Source organism: Struthio camelus, chromosome Z, assembly GCF_040807025.1.
Source record: "Struthio camelus isolate bStrCam1 chromosome Z, bStrCam1.hap1, whole genome shotgun sequence".
Taxonomy (NCBI): domain Eukaryota; kingdom Metazoa; phylum Chordata; class Aves; order Struthioniformes; family Struthionidae; genus Struthio; species Struthio camelus.
Genome location: NC_090982.1, coordinates 699,808 through 717,074, shown reverse-complemented (window position 1 = coordinate 717,074; position 17,267 = coordinate 699,808). Strand labels below are relative to the sequence as shown.

Genomic DNA, 17,267 nt, shown 5'->3' with positions numbered 1-17,267 from the left:
CCTCAAAAGTCTGTTTCAAAATCCAAACGCTAAGCAGTCGGAAACCTTCTCGTGATTTACAGCCAGGTGAACTTCTGCGTAAGCAATAGCTGAATTACTGACCGAAACCAACTACACGTTCAAATAAACGTCTCCAGAACACATCGCAATGCACAACCAACGCTCAAACACGCTTCTCAAGGAAGCAACCCACGTCCTTCTGACCTAACCATGGTCCCTCTACAAAGCCCCCTTGCGCTACCCTGGAACGAAGGCTCGAAGGAAACACAGGGGCAGAAGTTGGCAGAAATCCCCCGCTCGCCCGCGCCACCACCACTGCTTCCCGCAGCGGCAGCCCTCCGCCCCTCCCGAGCCGTACTGGGCGGCGGATCAGGGAGGCAGGAGGGGGCCGGGGCTCGCCGGCGAGCTCCGCCCCGGCCAACGCCGCCTCCGCAGCGCCGGGCGGCCCCGCCGAGCCGCGGTGGCCCGGCCGCCGGGGACCCGCCCCGGCACGGCCCCCGCCCCGCCGGGCGCGGCGGCACCGGCCGGTCCCCGCCCCGAGCAGCCCCACCGCCCGCCCGCCCCTGCTGCCCCCACCACGGTACCTGCGGCTGCGGGGCGCCGCGGGGCCGCGCCCCCGCCTCCTCCGCGGGGCCCCCGCTCACCGCCAAGGCGCCCGCGCCGCCTCCTGCCGTGTGGGCCGCGGGCCCCCGCCGCCGCCGCCGCCGCCGCCCGGGCCGGGCCTGCGCCTCCTGCCCGCGCGCGATCGCTTCCGGGAGCGTCGGCCCGGCTCCCCCCGCCCATCACAGGGCGAGCCCCGCGCGCGCCCCGCGCCCGCCCCGCGCCGCCGCCGCCGCCGGCCCCCGCCGCCCGCCGCCGGGGCCGCCGCCGGGGCCGCCGCCGCCCGCCATCTTCTGCCCCCTCCGGGCCGCTGCGGCTTCCCGAGGGCGCTGACGTCACCGCCGGGGCCGCTCGGCCCCGTGAGGGGCGGGGCAAAGCCCGCCCCGCCCCGCCCTTTGTTTTCACTGGGGGGAGGGGGCGGCGCTCGGCGGGCGGCAAGGACCCCGCTACGTCACCGCGCTCGGCCCCGTTCCGCGGCCGGAAGGGAGGGGGAGGGGGAGGGGGAGGGGCCCGGCCAGGCGACGCAGGCGCAGCGGCGCGGAAGCCCTGCGCGCATGCGTGCCCCGGCAGACACGACCCCCCCCCCCCGCGAGCGGCCGCAGGGGCGGAGCACGCGCCGCGCAGGCGCGCACTCGCCCCCTTTTAGTTTCGGTTTGGCGGTGCCGCCCCGGCGCGCGCGAGCGCGCGGCACCTTGGCAACCGGGCCCCGCCCCGCCCCGCCCCGCCCCGGCGGCTCCACACGGCACCGGGGCGCCGTGAGGGGAGGCGGGCGCCGGGCGCAGCCCTGCAGACAACGCTCGTTTTCTCAGCCTTCCGTGACTTCTGTCAGGCAACTGGAATGTTTTTTTTTTCCCCCTCCGCTTGAGGTTTCTTTAAACATCCGTAAATGTTACTTCGCAAGCACCTTCTCGGCCATGTACTCCCGTGAAAAAACAGCTTGGAAGTGGCGGAGAGAAAAATAACTATCCTGCAGAGCCATTTTAAAGGGTTGTCCTTGTCGTCTAAATACTCTAAATTGTAAGTCTGCTCACCGTGTCCTGCAAAAAAAAGGAGGGAGCAAAAAGGTGTTCCTGAGACTGCGGCCTGACCGCCACAGCTGGTCTGTGTGGGCTAACAACATCTGCAGGGCTGAACCTCAGGTATTTTCTGTTCCAGCTCTACCGTCTATATGGAAACGTAGAAACCTACGGAAACTGCAGCAAGCCAGCAGGAGCTCACCGGCAAACGCCCCCTCAAGCTAAAAAGCTGATAATTAAAAAGCCGAGCGGCTACCGCGGCATGAACTGGGAGCCGCCGTCGCCAAGAACGTCCCGCCGCTCCTCCTAGCGCCGCTGCCTGGGGCGGCCGTCGCGGCCAGCCGGGCTTCGCGAGGGGCACGCAGACGCGACAGTCTCGGCAGCCTCAACGCGTGCTCCTTGGCGCGCCTCCCGGGAAGGTTCACCCAACCTCACTCCTCTTCCCACCCTGGCGCTGCGAAACCGGCGGCATTAGGTTTCGCTCGGCACGCGCTCCGGAAGGGAGCGCCACCGCAGCCTGGCGGTCACCGCCGCCTCCCGGGCATGCCCACTCTTGCCTCTGGCCTCGCTTCCCCGGCAGGCAAAACCTACAAACGCGGAGGAACGGGCACCTGCTGCTGCTGAGAAGCTAGAGAAATATGACCAGCCTTTTGCTTTTAGCGCCATTGGGAGACACAGCAAGGGGGTCCAACGAGGTCTTAGCGACGCCCAAGCAGCTCCCCTGAAAATAAGGCACCCGGTAGCAGTCTTCAGCTTTCAGTCCTGCCTGCGGTCTCTGCACTTCCTTCTAATTAAGTTTCCCCCAAATCTGATCCAGAAGAAACAAAAAGAAATCCGCTGTAGATATAAGGAAACAGAGCTGCAATGCAGACAAAAACTTCACTAGGCCTGGAAGTGGCTTACGTTTAGTGAACAATATCGATGGGGCTGCCACATCTGCAATGGAAATTAAAAAAGCATGAAGAAACTCAGCAGAAATATATAGACTGAACTGAATGTATGCATGAAAGAAAAAAAAAAAAACAAAGAAAAATGAATTAGTGCTCTCCTAAGCAGAACAGTGAGAAATTTCACAGTTTTGAAACTGGAAGGAGCAAAAGGTATCCCTTTTAATATTCCTATTTTTCTATGTATTGTCCCTCATCCATAAGCAAAGATTCCACAGAAAAGGTGGGTAAATACCACATTATTTTATAGATGAATATCCAAATGAATGCCTGATTTGATTTGAGTTCAGCTATGGGAGACACGATTCAGCTTATCCTCCCTGACTCTGCTCCAGCCATAGAGAAGAACAAAGAACATGGATCATTTTCTGAGGATTAGGGTTTGTGATATGCTTTCCCTTCTGCGGAAAAAATAAAAGCTTTATAAGAAATTGATATGGCACTCCAGATTAGTATTTAAGGACTGAGTAGTACCCCATGACCAGGACAGACAACCTAGAGCATGTTCAGGGAAAAGAAATACTAAACAATTGGAAGATGCAGTTGTCATAACTTTACAGATTTAAAGGTTAGAAATAGTGAATCAAATTATTTTGTTGAGTGTCTGGGTCACAGGAATTTGGATATATAAATAATTACAGATATATAAAACGATTTAAGTTCCAAGTGGAGAGAAATTCCTGACGTGCTACAATAATACTTTATCTAATAATCTAATCTAATAGAAATAATACAATGAAATTAAAATAAATTATAATAAATTCAAAAGGAGTAAAGCAAGGTAAATATTTGGAACTAATAATCTTTTCCAGTAGTAAGTCATTCTTAGTCACATGGAAGATTTCCAAAAAGACTGACAAAGCACAGTAACATAGCCGTGAAACAAAGCATTAGAAAGCATTAAAGTGACACGTCAGTGAGTGCAAGACTGACACTAAACTGCAGCTAAACTCACCTAGCTTCTCTCCCTCCCTCACCTTAAGTGTCCTAGAGTCAATCTGTGCGTTTTAGACATTCTTTGTACTTCATTAAACTGTAGCATATAAATATTTAACTGTCCCTTATTTAATGCCTTATCCTACAGCCCTTAGTGGTGGTGAAAAATTTCCACTGCGCCACATTTTCTCATTACTACTGGGTAGCCAGCTTGTTATTATCTGCCTGGCAACTAGGGAATAGAGAGCTGGATGAGACCACTGAAAAGAGCTGTCCCAGGAGTAGTTACAACTTGCATCTTTATAGGTTTGTTTACAAATAAGAAAGTGAAAAATTAAACGAGCATTGCAATTAATTGATTGCTCACTCCTGCCCAGTGTTGCTACTGCACTGTAGTATTATAATCAGCTCCTTTCAGGAAGCGCTATTTATGGAGGAAGAAAAGCATGTCCATTTCCACAAGTTCTGCAAAAAATTAATGAGCAGAAGAGCAGACATGCACTTGATTAATACTCCCCCAGTGACATTAACTGAGCATTAGTACACAGTCTTCTCTTGTAAAATAAGAGTGCAGTGTTCAGTAGCACGGCTGAGAAGAGCATAGATGTTAGTTCTGAAGACTGTTCACTGTTTTTCAAAACAAGTGGCCATTTTAGTCAAGGGATCAGCTAGACTTGCCTATGAAATACAAGGCAAACCGTTTAATGTGTTCCAACAGAAGAATCAAAGCTTCTATCAGCATAAAACTGACACTTGACGGAAAAAGTATTTCTCTGAAATGCTCCTCAAGTGCATTATTCCTGCTTTTTGTATTAGTTTCACTTTAATCAGCCTTTATGATACAGAGTGGTGTTCTAATTTGGCACAGAATCAATAACAATGGGAAAGATGGTTTTCTCCACCCACCCCCAGATATGCAGAAATGTAAAGTTCTGGCCCAGTTCCTCTGTTAATATGGAGGCAGGTGGTATGCCAAAAAAACCCAAAAAAGCTGTGCACTGTTCTGGAGTTTAAAGCAGGTAAGTTTCCACCCCCTTCCCACTTCCACCCCCAAACCTGTGAAGCACCTAACAAACATAATTTTCAACAGGACTTAAAACAGTTTTAATTACCCTGATATGATTGTCTTCCCTCAGTTTTCTCTCATTCCAGCATCTAACACAGAGGTGATCTTCCATATAATGATAGAAAAGGAAGAATGTTAAAAGGGAGTGCCAGTCTGAAGTTGGTGCACTAGGATCCCTCTGAAAGGAAATTTCCACCACCTGCTCCTCACTCAAGAATCTTCCAGGAACACAGTGCGCTAGGACCAAAAGAAAGCCGTGAATATAAGGCAGATAAAAGGAACTAAGACTTCATTGTGCTCTTTTCCCCATGTAGCACCACCATGTATGGACAATTAATGGGTAACTGCACAAGTGAACCCATGATTAAGAATCTTCCCTTCTTACTACCTCATTTTCCTTTTCTCCCACCTTTCCCTTTTGTTCCACACTTCTGATGTATCATTGAGAAGTGACCTTAAGCACTGCCAGATTGAACTTGAACACCAGCGCTCCAAAGAGACGGTAAAGGCTTTCTATTGAGCCAGCCGACTGCAAAGCAAAACAAAGCTGGAACACCAGCTTTCAGCTTCTTTGCAAATAGCTCCAACAGCACAGATGAACAAGAGTTTAACTGTCCTCTCCCCTTCTTTCTCTTCTAGAAAAGATATTTTCAGACATTGGAAACACCATACGGAAAACAGTTCAGTCATTGTTTCTCAATGCATGACCAACTAATCAACTGGAAACTTAAAATCACTTTTTTTGCTATGTTCTAGATAGCTTGTTTGTCCAAGCCTCAAAATCTAGGACATACCCTCAAAATCAAAAAGAAAAAAAATAGGCAGTATGGCAGTAAAAGAAATTCTCTCCGAAAATAAAACTAGCTCTAGGATGAACTGGAAAGGCCATAAAATTATCTTTAACTTACTCCATCAATTCAAAGCACAAGGATTTATGCACTTATCAAGGCATAGAGAGCCAGACAGCGTTGCAATTCCCAAGAAAGTTCATTTTAAAGTTTACTCATACATACCCTTTCCCAGGCTTGTAAAGGCAACAAGAAACCTTCCTATACATTGTCCTTCTCGCAAACAATGTGGTGAATATTACGTGTTGAACTCATATTAATCAATTTGTATTGTTAAGGATAGGAAAGCTTAAGGTTAAAACGACAAGAACAGGAACATGAAATCAAGTTTCAAAAGAGGTTCACCCTCAAAACTTTTCCCTTCTGTACTCCACAGCTGTACTACTGATCCATGCATCACTGAACATTTAACTAAAAACATCCAGTGCTCTACTGACTCAAAGCAGACTAGTTCGAGAGCATGATTTCTTCACAAATAAGGTTAGGAAAACACTTGCACACTACCAAATAGGTTGATATATTATGCTGCAGCACTGAACAGTACCTGTCTGTAAAACCTGGAGTATCTAACTCCAAAGCAGGAAGGAACAGCCATTGCAAAAAACTCTTCAGCGCTTAGCTAGGTTTAAACCTCATAAGTCACAAACAACCGTAATAATACATACCAACTTACGTAAAAAATTAGTAGTGACGTTGCCATTCTTTATGACCTGTGGCTGTCAGTATGGCAAACTACACTTGTTTAGACCAGCAGCAGAATGCAAGCAAAAAGAAAGAAAATATACAAGCTATACTTCTTTTCGTCAATTAAGGAGAAATCTATTTCTTAGCAGGCCAGAGAAATTTCAAAGAGTAACTCTGAAAATTAACTTCCAGGCCTGGAGAACACTAAAGTAAAACAGGACAGTAAAAGTAGTACAATTAAAAAAAAAAACAACACACACACACACTCATCTTGCAAAGGAAACATTTATGCAGGCCTCACCTTGTCACTGTCATCGTTGCAAATGTGATCCTGAAGGATTGACTGGCATTGAAAGGAAGTGCCAAGGCTACCTACAAAACAAGGTGGAAAAAATGAAAAAAAAGTCATTAAGACGATAACTGAATTCCTGTGAACACTAAAAATAAATGCAGACAAATGTAGCAGCCAGAAACTTTTTCACACAGCAGAGAGACTTAGTTACCAAACATCTATGTCAGACAACTCTTGCATTTCATTCTGAAGATGGAATAAGCAGCAGAGAGACATTTGTCATAATGTGCCTGCAATATCTTCACACAGATTTTTTTTTTTTTTTTGTAAAACATTTAAACGGAACAAAATTAGCACTAGTACATCAATCCAAAACAAACATATGCAGTAAAATACATACACCCAAACATGAGTAAGGAGAAGCTATGCACTTCATGTTAAGGTAGTCGAGTCCTGTCCTATCCCCTTTATTCCATCACAATTTTCATCACCCTGGGTAGCCACAAAAGAACAATCTCTTTTCAACAATTTCAATATGTTGAGACTAACAGCGAGCAGAACAATCCAAGGTCACAGCAGAAAAGCATAGTTTTGCTGAAATCAGTTGTGTTCATGCTGGAATTTCTTCCTGCTTATGGTTTTTCCACAAGTTTCTTTATGCCACGTTCTCTTATGTGAGACAGCACACCTCTACAAAGGTTCACCCCAGTTCTGAGTCTTCTGTCCAAGAAGGAAGACAAACTTAGGTTTGACTGGATCCCCACAGATAGGCAGTTTTACAGAACTCTGTAAAACGTCACAGCTGTAAAGTTTTGCTTCATGTGCTTCTTTTGTTGCTCAGAAAATACAGGATTAGAGTAACTGCTCATGTTGCTTTTACGCTTCCTAAAGCATCTTAAAGCCAAAATTAAAATCTATACCTTATTAAGAGAATACCTGACAATATGGACAACTTTTTATTTTGCAAATTTCCACAGTGCATATGCTAATGCTGTCCATGTGTTTTGCTAACAGAATAAAAGGTTACCAGTGCCCCTCTTTTAGGAGATCCAGGCAGATCTTTTTCTCCTTTGTGTCTTCCTTTATAGTCTCCAGAGCATTTATAAGACTTTATTTTTGATGACGTGTTTTTATTACATCAGAATATACCTTACTATCATGCCATAATTCTGGAAAAGTGGTCTAGTATCAGGTAATGTCTTGTACTCCGTAAAGTGTTTATACTAGTCGATTTTACAAAACTGTAGAATTGCGCTCCCATTACTGCCTTAGCAGTTCCTCTTCTGTCGTCTTCAATTCCACCAAGATTTTAGCCACAGCTCTCACAGACTGCTGAAGGTAGGTGCTTCATGCTTCACACCGTTAGAAAACTGGGACACCCACCTACTTCTGGTGGCACAAATGATGAGGGTTTATCTATCATCAACTGCCACCTTTAAAACTGCTAAACCGTATTGAAAGACAATGATCTAATCCTCAGCATGATGAACAAAAAAAATCAGAAACTGGATACAGATATTGGCCAACACGGAAACTAATGCATATACCAAGCCTGTGTGTCATATGAGTAGAAAAAGAAAAAGAAAAAAAAAGAGTCTCCCTCTTCCTTTGAACACTGGGCAAAACACTTTCTAAAAAAGAAAGGAGGAAAAAAAGTCTCATTTGTAAAGCTACACTGTTCCATGGTTTTCCTTGCCTTCTATCTACCTAGAAACATTTCCCCAGCAGTTTTTCAAAGTCTTTCTTTTGCAGTTTTGTAATGTGGATAGTCCTGTCTTGTAGCAGTATGAGTATTTCCACATGTACCATTTTTTATATGTCCACATGTTCTGGACGTGTTCTGGATCAGAAGACGACTGATCAGCAAAGAGGCTTACCTAATCAGGCAGCCATTGGCAGAAGTCATGACCAGTAAGTACACAGCCCCCTTAAATTCCTCTCTATTATACAGCTATTTGGAAAAAAATAAAAAACTTAGTGTGTCACTGCTTATTGTCATCACTACCTCAAATAGAAAACAATATACCTAGTTTTAAAATCACATTCTATATATTTACTTCTAAAACAAAAGGAAAGAAAAGGAGAGAGGGGAAATCAGTGTCTTTCTACATATATACGTACACAGAAAGACACACACAACACACACACGCGCACATACACACGTCAGGTGCTAAACTCCCAGAGAACATACTCCTCCTTATTTCCACAGCACTTGCTAGTGCTGTTATTATGCCACGTGAATTTTACTGACTTCGGCTTCTGTGTGCTTCCCTTCTTTCCTTAGCTCTAGTGCGAAGTACGGAAAAAGCAGTGCTGTACTGCACAGGCTCTACCCAAACCGTCGGTGAAAACATGCTGAGCCCTATCCAGCACTTGGCCTGTGGATGTTGTTCAGTGGTGGACTTGAGCCAATTCACATCATTTTAGCTTTGAATCACACCACTTGCAGACTAGCCGGCTTTACCACAGCTACTGGGAAACAATTCATGTCAGGGCTTCGTGTAAATACTGTCGTGGGGGTTTCCAAGTTTCATAGAACAGCTAACAGTTTCCAGTTTTTCTGTCCAAAGTTTGACGTTGCACATGCTAGCCGAACACGGTTCACTTCGACAAACTTCTAAATAAGTTTCCTCACCACTTAAGCATTCTTTTTCCAAAGCAAAACATCTCCAGCAGTCTCACAAGATATCTGACTTTATCCACAAGAAATACCCTGACCTTATTAACAGGAATAAAATGTTCAATTTCCTTTTACCTGAAAGATAATATTAATCCTTTCATCCCAACACATCATATGTTGATGATTTCCTTCTTTTCCTTACCTGAGTTTTTCTTAAACTAGACAATTCTCAGATCAGCTTTTAAAGTGTAACATTGTACAAGTGGCAACCTACAAAAGAAAGGTTCATTGGTAGGATACTCTAGTACATAAACTCCATAAATCTCTTAAAAGAGGTAGCATCAAAAGATTCCATAGACTATTTAAGCTACAGCTTTATATTTGGTTCTCGTACCTAGAAGGTCGTTTCATTCTCATGCTAAAATACAGAAGTCCACACTGCTGTGCTGGGTATATAGTTAAGAGCTTCCCTTAACACCTTCACAAATCAAGTATGGAAGAAGTTTCAGTAATTGATAGACACTCACAATTTCAAGTTGAAAAAGTACTTAAGGGCACATTGCCCCCTCCAAGATTTGTACATTCCAAATGTTACATTTTATCTGAACTGTATTTTCCTGCAAGAACGCGAAATCCTCCCTCCTCTGCCACCACATTTCCCTGACATTCCCAGGACTGAATAACTCTTAAAAAATGCAGATGACCATCAAATTCTCCATAATCCCATGGTTCCATTTTTAGAAAAAAAACAGAAAAACAAAAAAGTGAAAACACTGTGTCAGAATCTACGCATTAGTACAAAATAACAAAACAAAACAAAACACAATTTTAAATTGACATTACTAATTTGCTACGGTCTACTTAAATAGTGCATGAATATAATAAAAGACCATGAAACCTATATAAAAGGGTCAAAGCAGTGCTTTATTTATTTTTTATTTTTTTGGCTTGAAGAAATTTGGCACTGGTTGCCTCTCGGTTTTTGCTTGTTTGTTTGTATCTGTTCTCAGAATCCAAACTAAAAAAAATGGACGCAGCTGGAACAACCTATTTAAAACTGTTAAGCATTTGGGTTCACAACCAGACTTTGAACTGAATCTAGATTTACAGTTTTTATCGCTGTTACCTTGGTCTAGCTGGTGAGGATGAAGAAGAATCTGGTGAGAAAGTACATGTCTATTTCCAGCTTGACATCCCTCGGACAAGCTTGGATCATCTTATATGAAGCTCATTTTTACAGGATCCATGTACACAGCTAGCAGTCATTGTTCCAAATATGGTTCACACAGGCAGTTGCTTCTTAGCCAGACCCGTGTTAATTTACAACGGTAAAATACCACCCTTCCACAAAAATTCATGTACATATATCTAAGTATTAAAACTCACACAGGCCAGTACTAAAATTGCTGTATAATAAGAGATCCCCTTCAGCAGGATGACGTTCAGAGCTAAGAATGCAGTGGGAATCTCAGCCCTGAAAAGAGGGATTCTTCTGCTCTGCACGCATCAGGGATTGAGATGTTGCTGGTGGAAGCAGTCAGAGGACAAATACCAAAAAATAAGTGTGGAAACCTTTTCAGATAAAGACAAGAGGACAGATGGTGCACTTCATTTTAGAAGCAGCTGGCTGTAGATACAGCTCTAGGATCTAGGTCTGTGACATCCATCAAAGCGTTTCAGCAATCTCATGTGAAATATAAACATTAATACTGCATGGCTAAATGAGAGCAGCAGCAGCATGGTAAGATCACCTTTGCTGCTCGTGCATCAGAGGAATTTAGAGATCACGTATCTATCCAGATGCGCTCAGGGATTTCAACCACTTTTGAAGCTGGGGAGCTATGCCATTTCCATGTTACTGTGAAAAGCTACTACAGTCCCTCTAGAGTGCAACAGCCAATAGAAAAAAACCTCTGGGAAGTGGGACTGAAACAACTCATCACTGCTGCAGAAGATCTGCAGAAGGTCCACAGAAGGTCCATAATTTTTTCTCTTGCTACGTCTTTGTGCAATTTCATTTAAATACATAATCCCACTCTAGAAGACCTTCACAGCGCAGCACCTCCTGAAAAGCCAAACCTTCCTGCAGCTATCTGCAAAAGGCTATCAAAACAGTGTAAAGTAAAATACAGATCTGAGGAGGCATCCTGTCTTCTTCCCACCACTGTCTAGATTACCTCACTTAGGTGCACTTAAACGTAAACAGCAAGCACGGAGTACCAAAGTAGAGGCCAGGTCTGTGCCCAGTTTTTTTGTGACCTGGGCTGTGAGCAACTAGGACCTCCCAGGTGCTAAGAACTGTGGGTGTACAGAAGTGCGAAAAGCAAGTTACTCTGCTGCTTGGGTATGTGAGCTATCAGCGCATTTGGAAAGAACCTGCTTGTATGTAACTGGAACGAAGTATAGGAACCAAGGCTAAAATAACATGATTTTGTCCAGTAACTGAGTAAGGTAATGGGTAACGACAGGGGAATTTTAGGGTGCAAGGCGACTCACACTCAAGTAATCCTGTCACTAACACCACCTATGGCCAACATTGCCCGACTAATGGCATCAGAAATACCAAATCTGGATATGGAAATAGCAGAACTGGGATCAACAGGGAAAAAGGAATTGCGTTGGACTATTTACTTGGGAAGAGGCTGGGTGAAGAGCAGGAGATGCCACGGCAGCAAAAGAGTGGGCCCAAACTCAGAAGAAAACAGAGAATAAAGTCTAGAAAATCAGGGAGAGAAAGAGGGGTGGGGGAATATTCCGACAGCAGGAGCGCAGATGCCTACAGTTAATATTGACGTTGACCTGCAGACCCAAGTCCATCAAGACACTCAGAGGGACGCGCCTGGGACAACTTGCTGGACTCTCCATCAGGTCAATGTCCAGAAGATTTGGTGTAGGGCTGCGGTGGGGAACAGATTTACACCCTAATGTGTATAGAAATGTAATTCAGTAGTGATCATATATGCGATTCATTAGACTTTAGGGCTATAATTAGCAGCCTTATAGGCGAGCATAATAATCTGCCTTGTTATATAATTGCAAATTGATATGTTTTGATGGCCTACCATTGATTACTTTGCTGCTCTACTTACTTCTTCATAATGTGTTCATTAATCAAAATCTTATCTAGTTTGCATCAATTATGTCTCAGCTCTCAAGTCTGAGGCGTGAATGTCAATCCCTGACAGTAACGTGCATGCGGTGGACACTGATGCCATGTATCTCCATCTTTTTCCTGTGAATGTCCTTGTAGCCGTCCAGTATCTTGAGGTACCAGCTCACAGTGATCACGGACTGCCAGTTAATAAATATTACTTTGGATTTCATGATGTTTGGAGTTTCCCGTAAACATCCATCTTCTGCAGTAATGTTTCAAGGAAGAACTCAGAACATTCTGGTTTTAAATTTGCAAGCAACATACTTGTTAAGAAAAGTGTAAAAGAAATTTAATGCAATAAATTTGTAGGGGGAAATATACAAGAGAAAAAAAGATCATACACGCGCACATATTTCAGTTCCCTTTTTGAGGGTAAACTGTTGACTCTTTAGTGGCCAACCTCATTTCGCAGAACTTCTGAATTGGCTGTACAGTCAATTCAACACAAAATTATTAAAACAAAAATGCCGCCACACAGAATCACACAGAATGGTTTAGGTTGGAAGGGACCTCTGGAGATCATCTAGTCCAACCTCCCTGCTCCAGCAGGGCCCTCTACAGCACATTGCTCAGGATCGCGTCCAGACGGGTTTTGAAAATCTCCAGGGAAGGAGACTCCACTACCGCTCTGGGCAACCTGTTCCAATGCTCCGTCACCCTCACAGTCAAGAAGTTTTTCCTCAGGTTCAGAGGGAACTTCCTGTGGTTCAGTTTCTGCCCATTGCCTCTTGTCCTGTTGCTGGGCACCAGTGAGAAGAGACTGGCCTCATCCTCTTGACACCCTCCCTTCAGATAGTTAAACATGCCAGCAAACTTCCTTTTTGTCCCATATGTGCATAGCAGCCTTTTGAGATGTGGCTTGGTTACAGAGGAAGGGGCAGCTGCAAAGGGTTTGAAAATTCAGATCCACAAAGCAGATAGGAAGCCCCTCACAGTCTCGCAGCCCTTGGGGCTCCCCTACATCATTATGCAGTGGCAGCAAGGAGAAGTTCTCACAGCTAGCGTGTCACTACTACTGATTTTTACCCCACTTTTCCCCTAGCGAGTCTGGCTTTGAGAGCCTGTTACTCCATGTTCTCAGTGGTAAACCTGACGTTTAGCACTGACAATTCTGCTTACTGAAAAGCGTTTAACATTCAGTACGAGGAAAACTAAATGCCTGTCTTCTTGCTCCTTCTGAGAGTTTTTGTTGTTTAGTTTACAGATGCGTGTCTGCTAGTGGATAGATCAGTCATGAAATATTGAGTTAACTGAAATTAGACAGACAGCGACGCCTTGTGGAAAACTTTTTTTTTTTTAATTGGAAGTTAGGAATAATAGCGGACAATATTTATAACAAAGTGAAATCTTTGTGTTTCAGGAATTCACCTACACCTACTGTTTACTTCTGTATTGCCTGTCTCCCTACACACACTCCCAAGTATATTCTACACATGTGTGTATACGTACTTACATATGTATGTACATGTATACTATACATATATATATACAGTCATATATATACACAATCACATGTATACACAGACACATATCTGTGTGTATTTGTGTACCCACATATACACACATATATATGCATATGCACACATATTATATTGTTTTTTATGGATTTCCACAATGCATCATTCACTTACAACTTCACAACCAGTTGCTCGGAAGGTACTTAGGGACTTCGTTAAAGGAAGAGACAGCAGGAGTATATGAATAACTGAGAAAGAGCTTGTTTTCAATCAAACAAGTGGCCTTAGTTACATAAGCATCCTGAAAATTAGAGAAAGTGTGATTTGCAAGCATAGTTTTCTCCAAAGTTCTGTTATATATTACTTACAGAACTGCAGGGATACATGTGCTCTTTGACAGGAAAAGTTTCCACCCAAAATGTAGCCCATGTTAAAATACAAAACTTAAGGCAAATCTTTGGAGGAGGGTATAGCAAAAGGATAAGAATAGCACCACTGAAGTTACCACAAGACTGAAATTATTTAAGTAGTGAAGCACAGATAATTACTGCTTATAAGCATCATAATAATAAGATTGAATAAGATGGCTTGAAAAAGAGGGCTCAGCAGCACCAGAAAAGAAGTAGGCTTGCAGATTCACTGCAAAACTTCCAAGCTGGCACAGATCCTCCAAGGGCAACATGCCGGAGAAGGGAACTGATTTTTACTCAGAGATGTTAGGTTTAAAAAGGCAAAATACTTATTTACCATGGTTTTTCAAGAAACATATGCCAGAAAGACCCTTGGGAGAAAAGAGAAGCGCATTGTAAGAACCAGACTTCCCTCTGACTTTACTCTGGAGGCTTTTAAGAAGGCAACACACATCTCAAATCTTTCCTCTAGCATGTCCTAATAAAGCTGCAAATAACCACACCTGACATCTACAGCACCATTAAAACTACTCTGTCATCCATTATGCCTTTTTTTTTAATCTTCCCTGAAGATCTCAATGCAGCAAAACCTAGAACACAAATTCTGAGAATCCACAGTTACCTTAAGACTACCAACAAAATCTAAGGAATAACGCACAGAGCAGAAAGAGAGGCCATAAATTGAACCCTAGAGAAGAGAAATCAACAACATTCACCGTGAAAGTCTTTTCTGATTGCAATAGAACTTATGGGATGAAAGACACACATAATTAAAGCAAACATGAAAATTCATTTAATTCTCTTCATTGAGGTGGGGAAAAAGTTTCACTGAACCCCAAACCAATAGTGTTGGACAAACACTAACTTCATTCTGCAAATTTATCAGCACATAGTCCAAGACCCAATCAAGAGTTTTATCTTCAAATTGCACAAGCAGTGGAGTAAGGTTCCCTGGTAAAATTATTATCAATGCAGATGTAAAGACTGACCAAAATATGGTAAAAGTCATGAGTTCCAGGCTGGCTGACCTCTTCAGACAAAATTGACAATTTGCCAGAAAATGATAATTTTGGAAGGATTACTCTTGAAAAATTCCATGAAATTATCTGCCTTCTGACTCATCACTTTAGAAGGAATTCATGCTGCTTTAGGAGTCAGAGACTCTGGCCGCACTGGCTTAACAGGTCGTAACAGTTCCACTGAAGCGTACCAGTCTGACTGTCACACACACACATTTCTCTAATCCCATATATTTTGGCAGGGAAGAGGGAGAGCAAAGATGACATCATTACACAGGTGAAGTTTCAAGGTGTGAAGGGAAAAAATTACTACTTTTAAGCCATTCAAAATGTACTACCTTTTGTTCCCATTTGATTTAGACTTCTTAGGCAAAACACATAAGTATTTTTATTAGGAACAGCCCATATACTTGCTTGGAATCAGAAATCTTTCTAGCTCAGAGGGAAGCTACAAAATTCCAAGGAAGTGGGCATTATGGATAAGGGCTGATGACTTTCAGCCCATCACCCCAGAGGCAGAGTTAAAAGTAAAATAAGATGTTTTGCATTAGTCTAGGGAAAAACAGATATGCAGCAAATAATCAAAACAGTTTGGTTCTGACAAATTATGACAAAATACGAATACACTTGTTCTGAGCATCTACGCATTTGGCTAATGAAAGGAATTTCCAGAAACGGTGGATTTACAACATCTAAACCTTTTCTCTAAACTCTACCATCACCTAAAATTTGTTCTCTACCACAGTAAACCCATTAATGTAGCCCTTCCATTACATAAAAAAGGCAAGTGACATATGCTATTCCTACATAGATGTGCTTTTTAAGAACAGCAGTCACATACACAACCACAAGTATGAGTGAGCTTTGTGTTAGCTGTAATGGATACCAGCAGCAGTAAAACCGTCACAACAGTACAGCCTTCACCTTGGGTACCTGGGCAGCCCTTGTTGTCATAGCTTCCATTTATGCACATCCATACAACCAAGAAAAAGAAAAAAAAAAAGGTTTAGCTATAACTACATGTTTCAATCAGGCTCAACTGTTCCCTAAACAGAGCGGCAGAGCACGAAACGCAGTTAGCAGTTCAGCCATATGGCAATCTTCAGCGTTTTTTTTTAAGATGGTTTTTCATGGTCTTCTTACCATATTTGTTTCAGTTCTGATCAACTGCTCATGAATATCCTACAGTACAATAGCAAGATATGAAACAAGTCTAAACTGTCAACATTAAAGATTTTACAGACGTCTGGTTTGCCTTGCATCAGTTAGCTGGCTGAGCTCACCTACCGTCTCACCCAGATCAGCCTCGCAAAAGCGGTTGTTTCAAAGGCAGCGTCCTAGGATGGGGCCAGCAGAGGGAACAGAAACAGATACCTTCTCCTCCTTACACTGAGGAAAATCTGAAGAAGGGTGAATCACCCCTCTCCGCCTGTGAGGAAGGTCAGTCGAATCAGAGTCCAGAAGCTGTCGAGTCTGCATCACCAAACAGCTTCGGACTGAGGTTTAACAGCAAAACAGTGCTCGAGGACTGAAGAGAATTATATGCCAAAATACATTGTCCGGACTGCAGGGACTAGCTAGAAACTTGATTAAACCACCTTCATATCCCCAAATCTTCGGCTGAATTTCAGACCAACTCAGGACCTATTGCACCTAATGGCAAGCAGTCCCTCAGGGTGTTATACGCAAGGCTGTAATTTTGACTGTAACATTCAGTCAGCTCATGCCACAGAGATAAAGTGGGGAAGAACACCAAATAACACTCCTACTTAAGTGACTGAACATGGCACATGGGCCGCTGCCCTCAGCGACCTTGCCCAATGCAATTCTTTGCTGTGGTGTTCAGGAGATGCAACGGTGAGGTCTAGTGCTCAGGCTCCCTCCTGTGTAGCATCCCAAGGCTGAATGAAATGTCTCATGACCAAACCTACGTGATATCGGCGTGCTTCATGACAGCCAGCATGCTTACTCAGACGCATAGCTTCCAAAACCCAGGGGACAAAGCTGTAGCCTCAAGTCATGCTGATTGAGGAGAATATCCTGGAGACAACAGGCATACGTGAAGCATCACTGCAGCGGCCCCTTTGGTACCACAAGTGTCACAAGGAGTGGGTACAGAGCAATGCTCTTCAAGTGATGTAGCCATGCACATACACATACAAGTATCAAAGACAGATTTAAGGAGAAACCTGGTTTGCCTTTTCCCACTTTAAATGCA

At 43.8% G+C, this 17,267-nt stretch overlaps 1 protein-coding gene across 7 annotated transcripts in view; it reads right to left on the bottom strand.

Moving 5' to 3' along the window:
* RNF38 (ring finger protein 38) overlaps window positions 1-17,267 on the bottom strand; it is a 142,103-nt gene that overhangs the window by 53,344 nt on the left and 71,492 nt on the right. For 4 of the 7 annotated variants that reach the window (XR_011137661.1, XR_011137662.1, XM_068926911.1 and 1 more), the window contains exon 2: window positions 6,399-6,469. Coding sequence is in view for 2 of the 7 variants with exons in the window: in XM_068926904.1 (XP_068783005.1) it covers window positions 6,399-6,469 (71 nt within the window). In the remaining 5 variants the exon portion in view is untranslated. Of the gene's footprint in view, window positions 1-584; window positions 690-4,611; window positions 4,803-6,398; window positions 6,470-17,267 lie in introns of those variants that run through there. The other 3 variants (XM_068926906.1, XM_068926908.1, XM_068926909.1) reach the window with 3 other exon arrangements.